Below are 6,870 nucleotides of genomic sequence, written 5' to 3' on the forward strand. Positions count from 1 at the left end.
GAAAGAAGGGACTATTTTTTGGTATCTCATCACTCATTACTAAACAAACAGTACAATGGGGTGGGGAGGTGGGAAATCTTCCCTGAAATTAAATGTTTAATGTTTAAATGCTGCAAATGCCTCTCAAACAGGCAGTGAGGACTCTTTCAAAGAGAATGGAAAGCAAGGAAGCACAAGACAGACCACTGGGGACAGTACCTTACGTAACAGTCTTGTTTTGGGAAAGAACTGAACCTTCAGAGCAAAAAATACACCAAAAAAAGTACTAATTAGTGATTGCAAAGGACAGCTAGAAGGCAGAGAGAGGAATTGTTCTATCTGCCAATCTATATAGAGAAATATCAGATTAAACTAGGAGCTTTCAGCATGCCCCTGAACAGATAGAAATGTAAGACATAACTCTTTTCCCCACACAGACACAATTTTCCTTTCCCCATGAGCTTGGTGGGGGACCAATATCTCAAAGTATGTGAGCTGAAAAAAAACCATCCAGGGAGAAGGATCACAGTGCTATCATTGGGACACAAGGGGGTTGCATTATTGGAGCTCATTTTCTCCTGTAAATCTTAGCCAAGGGAATCAGTGTGCAAATGTTTTGAGGATTCAGTGCTCAACAGGGCAACTAAAAGCTCTGGAGGGGAAGAAAGGCCAGACAGTGGGATGAGCAAGGAAAGGAAGAACTGAAGCTGAATAGGCAGCAAAATCTAGAGACAGTGTGGTACAGGCTCTCATGGGACAGGAAGGTGTAAGTCATTTGACAAGTAGCTAGTCTAGATGAGCTGATTTTTTCCTTACTATTGGAAGCTGTGCAACCACAATGGAGACTTAGCTCAGCCTGTACTGAAGAAATCCTTTTTAACAGAGATGGATTTATACCTGCCAGCTGTTTCTGTACCACACAGAGCAAGCCAAAAATCAGACTACTGCCTGTAAGCAAAGCTTCAGAATGATTGTTCTCTCCGACCACAACCAGGACTTGAACCCTTCAGAATTCCTTGATCTGCAAACAGTAGCTAGGATCTTTGCAAGAGCTAAGCTCTCTAACACAAAGGCACACTCACATGTTTCTGCCATTTGCAAGAACTACAGCATTCAAAACATAACTCAGGTCAGACATCTTGCTGACATCAAGCATAAATCAAGCAAACAGCTGCTTTGACCCCTGTCTCAGTACAGGGACACATGCAGGACGAAGGAATGGGACATGCTATTTTGGGTGGCTCTTCAAACTACCAGGTCAGAGGGCTGGAGATTATTCCCACTGCATTCTCAGATCAACTACATGGTAGTGGGAAGCTCTTACATATCAAACAGCAGCATTATATTCCATTCTAAAAATAGCCTTAACATTTCTTCATCTGCCCTGTACTGTCACTTTCAAGCTTACCCACATTGTACTGAGTTACAGACAATAGCCCTGCTGATGTTTATACAGATACCAAGTCACTGTCAGACTTAAATCAGGAACATGACTCTGACTCACCAGGAAGAGAGGAAAAGTTTTCTGTCAACATTAACACAAAAGAACCAGGCTTCCAAACAGCCACAGCTCCCACCACGGGGTAGAAACAAAGAGTTTGTTTAGCTATTCATGCATCCTTTTAACCTGTCAGTATCTAGTCGAGGACAATACCATCTGTCTGCAGGACCTTAGTGCAGGTAATGAAAACCAAACCCTTGGAACGGAGCTGTGCTGATGTTCAAACCCTGACGCACGAAGTCATTTCTTCAGGTACTTACTTACTGCACAATCACACAACTAATACCTTCTACTGATTGCTCTCTCTAACAACTAAGCAAATGCTTATTCTGCTGGATTAACCCCTGGAGGTATGTCCCTCTCTCATTTCTCTAAAGATGGAGGTTTTTGCATCAGAACTGGGCAGTCTGAAAACGCAACGCCCTGCTTTGTTTTCTTTTTGCAGCTCTGCGGATGAGGATGGCAAAGCTGGGAAAAAAGGTCATTTAACAGCTGTAATGACATGGAAGTAACATTTACTGCTCAAAGCAGAATAAAGCTAAGAAGAGTTCTTCAACACACCTCTTTTTTTTTTTTTGTCAGATCATGATGTATGCTTTGCTCCCCTTTTTATGCACCTGGGTTATTTCACCCTCTGCATAGGCCCATGGACTTCAGCAGACTTTTAGGTTTGACCAACTGCCACAGACACACAAATCGCACTCTGGACTTTGCTAAACTTAGTGGAAAGTTCCCTAAGGACATAAGCAGGAAGACATGGGCGTACCTGGTCCCCATAGCCAGAAATACCTTGTTGCTATGCTATAGAAACACACATGTCCCTGGAACTTCACAGGACATCCTTTCGCTTCAAAGTGTGCCAAACTACCTGACACTAACTGAAAATACCAGCCCAGAATTTCTCTGGTTAATAGAAACTAAAGCATGACAAACAGGAGCAGAAACAAACATAAATATAAAAGCTAGTTTCCAAGCATACCAACTTGGCCAAAATTTAAACCATTCCTTTTTCAGTGACAGCAAAACAAGCCAAACAAACAAACAAAACAAAAGCAAACTCAGCATCTAAACATTTAACCACCTCTAGAGCTCCACAGTCCACCCAGCCTCCTATTTTACATCTGACAGGAAAGGCATCCTCAGAGCCTGCTCCTTTCCCCGTGGCACATACACACTGCCCACCAGCATCCTCACAGAGCAGTGCTATCCATAACACTATCAACAGCCTGACCTCCCAAGCACGGTTCCACTTCCAGGCTTGCTCAGCAAGCTCTGCTTTTCCAGGAAACTGCTTATCAGATAGGCAGTGTCTGTCCATCAGGGAAAAGCCAACCCACCAAAAAAACAAACCAACCCCACCAGCTCCCTCTGCTGCCTAAGTAAATAGGTTTCACTTGGCCAGGGAGTTAAAATTAGTGCAAGCCACCCATCAGAAATACTTGGTTGCAGATGGCTTGCCCCGCAGCTACATTAGAAGGTCTGTTTTAAGTGTTACCACTGCTGGGCCCAGCTCTCCAGCAAGGCCCAAGGCTCCCACCAAAGAACAGACTCATTCTTTCCACACGAGGAAGGAGCTAAGGGTCTCTTTAGAATAAACCAGGTTGGAAGAGACCTTCAAGGTCATCATGTCCAACCTATCATCCAACACCACCCAACCAACAAGCTTCTACAAGGTACAAATATACCTGGAAAACTCACATGCAAGTCAGATTCTTCAGCAGCACTAAATCCTTACATCCAAATCAGTATGATAGCTTTATTTTGCTAGGTCTTAGCCTGGTTTGCATCACTGAACAGATAAAGCTCAGGTTGTGTCATTCTAATATAGCTGACCATAATTTTTTGCTGGTCTTCCTGGTTTCAAAGCAGGAAAGTGAAGCTACTACCTCATACTGAGGCACGATGGTAGTCATCAGCTGACTTGTAGCCTCTAAACAGTTGGGGGCTGCCAGTCTGAAGTGGGTAATAATCTCATGTTTTAGGACTTTGTCAGAGATGGTTACCTAGAGAGTGGAATAGTAGATAAGGACAAATAAAATCTGACTGTATTACACTTTCTGTGTCTATCCTGAGTTTGTTGTTGCTACCCTTTGGGGTTTTTTTTATTGGGTGGGGGTGAGGATCCTAAGAGCAGCAGTTACCCTCAATTCTTTTTTTTCTTTTACATCATCCCAAAGGCTCTTAACAGGACACCCCAACAAGTGAGAGAGCAGAAGAGTGGTATGAAGTAGTCACCGTGGCAGACGGCTACGAGACTCATCCCCTGCTGTGTTGACTGGGATTAAACTGAAGAGGCAGAAATTATAAAAATATAGTTATCTTTATTTTCCCAGAAAAAAAACCACCCCAAAATGATGTACAAACCAGTTAGATTTTATTTACAGGCTCCATTCGGTGGCAAATTCTACCAGGATGCTTATAGACAACTTCAGTACAATATAGAGAATTCAGAAAATGGAAAAGGCTGAGTCACAGAATAGTTTCACCCCACTTATAAAATGGAGGCAAGCCAGGACCTGAGGGAAAGCCACTGAGTAGGATTTCACTCACAGGGACAGAGCAGGAATTTGGAGACGGTCCCTACGTCTCTCCGGTGGCAGGCTCCAGCACTGCAGGTTTATAATCCAATATGTGGATTGGATTATACCCACACATTGGCAGAAATCCAAAGGGAAAGGGACCTGCCAGAATCGAAGTGTCCTTAGACACAGCTCCCACAAGGCAGAACTCCTGTGGCAGCACTGTCTGAGCAGTGCAAGAGCAGCTGCACTGCCAGCCTGTGCCAGCCAACAGCTGCAGCTCTATGGCAGGCAGGGTTGCTCCAACAGTGAGCAGGGAGCAGGACCCCAGGGCAGGCAGGTCTGGGGAGAGCCATAGAATCAGTCAGGGTTGGAAGGGACCACAAGGATCATCTAGTTCCAACCCCCCTGCCATGGGCAGGGACACCCCACACTACATCAGGCTGCCCAGAGCCTCATCCAGCCTGGTCTTAAACACTTCCAGGGACGGGGCCTTGACCACCTCCCTGGACAACCCATTCCAGGGCTTTACCACTCTCATGGTGAAGAACTTCCTCCTCACCTTCAGCCTCAATCTCCCCACCTCCAGCTTCATTCCATTCCCCCTAGTCCTATCACTACCTGAGATCCTGAGAAGTCCTTCCCCAGCCTTGTAGGCCCTCTTCAGATACTGGAAGGCCACAAGAAGGTCATCTCGGAGCCTTCTCTTCTCCAGACTGAACAGCCCCAACTCTTTCAGTCTCTCCTCATAGGAAAGGAGCTCCAGCCCTCTGCTCATCCTCATGGCCCTTCTCTGGACACGTTCCAGCACGTCCATATCCCTCTTGTAGTAGGGGCTCCAGAACTGGAGGCAGTACTCCAGGTGGGGTCTCACCAGAGCTGATCTCTCCAATTTCGCCATGAATCCACAGCAAGGGCAGAGCGAGTCCAAAATGAGCGCCAAAACTGATCCAAAATGAAATCCCAGGCAGCTGTCTGGTCACCCTATTTAAGATTTCCCTAGACAACGTGTCCAGTGCCAATATATCCTGGGCACAAAGAACCCAGCTCAGAACAGTCCCAATTGTACTGAAGTTGCCCATAAGCATCCTGGTAGAATCTGCCACTGCATAGAACCTGTAAATGAAATGTAACTAGGTTGCACATCATTTTTGGGGTGGGGTTTTTGGGAAAATAAAGATAACTATTATTTTTTATTAATTCCCACCTCCTTCATTTAATCCCAATCAAAATGTGTGTGTCCTCTGGAGCACTTCTGTGCCATTCCCTCAGGTAACTGAGTGCAACAGCTTCCCTTTCATGCATACTCCCCCCTTAGAGAAGCTGGGGTCAGATTGATGTAAGCAAAGACAGTCTCAGAATTAATAACAGATCATCTGTCTTAACCAACTTTCTGTTCACTTGAAGCCTTCACTTCAGCCTTCACTAAAGGTCTCAAATGACAGTGAAATGCAGAAGACTGCAGCTTTTCTCAAGGACTGCCATTCACCTCGAGTTGTTTGGTAAGCCACGCAGCACCAGCCCAATTTACACAGAAGGAGGAAAACAGGTGGTGACTCTTCAGATAAAAGCCTGAGCACAAAGAGAAGTAATCACTCATTTCACGTCTGCCTGTGCAAACTGGCTTTACATTAAAGATCCAATTACTTATAAAGCTTGAAAGTTGGGGTTTGGTTTTTGGGGTTTTTTTGATTGCTTCATCTAGGAACACTTCCTGTCTTGCACATCCATGATGCAGCTCAGTCTCCCACTGACAGATGAAAGCAGGTGGATGAGAAGTTCAACATGAGCCAGCAGTGTGCACTCACAGCCCAGAGAGCCAACCAGAGCCTGGGCTGCATCAAGAGAAGCATAGCCAGCTGGTTGAGGGATGTGATTCTCCCCCTCTACTCCACTTTGGTGAGACCCCACCTGGAGTACTGCATCCAGTTCTAGAGCCTCTATTGCAAGAAGGATCTGGAGGTGCTGCAAGGTGTCCAGAGAAGAGCCACGAGGATGATCAGAGGGCTGGAGCTCCTCTGCTATGGAGGGAGACTGAGGGAGTTGGGACTGTTCAGTCTGGAGAAGAGAAGGCTCTGAGGAGACCTTCTTGTGGCCTTCCAGTATCTGAAGGGGGCCTACAAGTAAACTGGGGAGGGACTTTTTAGGGTGTTAGGTAGTGACAAGACTGGGGGGAATGGATCCAAGCTGGCGGTGGGGAGATTTAAATTAGACATTAGGAAGAAATTCTTCCCCATGAGGGTGGTGAGACACTGGAACAGGTTGCCCAGGGAGGTGGTAGAAGCCTCATCCCTGGAGGTTTTTCAGGCCAGGCTGGATGGGCCTCTGAGCAACCTGATATAGGGTGAGGTGTCCCTGCCCACGGCAGGGGGGTTGGAACTGGATGATCCTTGAGGTCCCTTCCGGCACTGACAACTCTGATTCTAAAACGCTGTTATTTGAACACGAGCGCCACACTGTGTTACAAACTAGGACAGAGAACAAAAAGGCAGGCAACAACCTTTCCAGCCTCATCAAATGTGGCTAAAGAAAACTGAGAGGCATTATTAGAGCAACTGTGAAGAAAACTGTAGAGCGTTCAGTGTAAGGAAGAGAAACAGAGCACACCTTAATTCATTCTGCAGCCTGCACATCAGCTAGCAAAAAGAAGAAAAACAAACCAACCCCTTCTTTAAACTGAAGCAAAGCATCAGCTAGTTCTCGTCCAGAGCATAGACAGGACTTGTATTCCAGGCAAGTTGAGTAGATGACCACTGTTTGAAGGCTGCACCTAAGAGCTCAGTCAGTGAATAATAATTGTGAAACTGCTCACAAGTTCCTACTTGATTGAGAGTGCCTGTCAAGAGAGACATATGCTACTATTGACTTATC

General features: G+C 45.8%; 1 protein-coding gene across 1 annotated transcript in view; it reads left to right on the plus strand.

Annotated features, from left to right (window-relative positions):
- The window catches only part of PALMD (palmdelphin), a 66,497-nt gene extending 62,964 nt beyond the window's left edge, over positions 1 to 3,533 (plus strand). The window contains exon 10 of the mRNA XM_068169194.1: positions 1,926 to 3,533. Within this exon, the coding sequence (XP_068025295.1) occupies positions 1,926 to 1,969 (44 nt within the window). The 3' untranslated portion in view covers positions 1,970 to 3,533. The remainder of the gene's footprint in view (positions 1 to 1,925) is intronic.
- Positions 3,534 to 6,870: the final 3,337 nt, after the last annotated feature.

Source organism: Melanerpes formicivorus, unplaced genomic scaffold (genome assembly GCF_026170545.1).
Source record: "Melanerpes formicivorus ecotype bairdi unplaced genomic scaffold, bMelFor1.0.p_v2 SCAF_169, whole genome shotgun sequence".
Classification (NCBI taxonomy): Eukaryota; Metazoa; Chordata; class Aves; order Piciformes; family Picidae; genus Melanerpes; species Melanerpes formicivorus.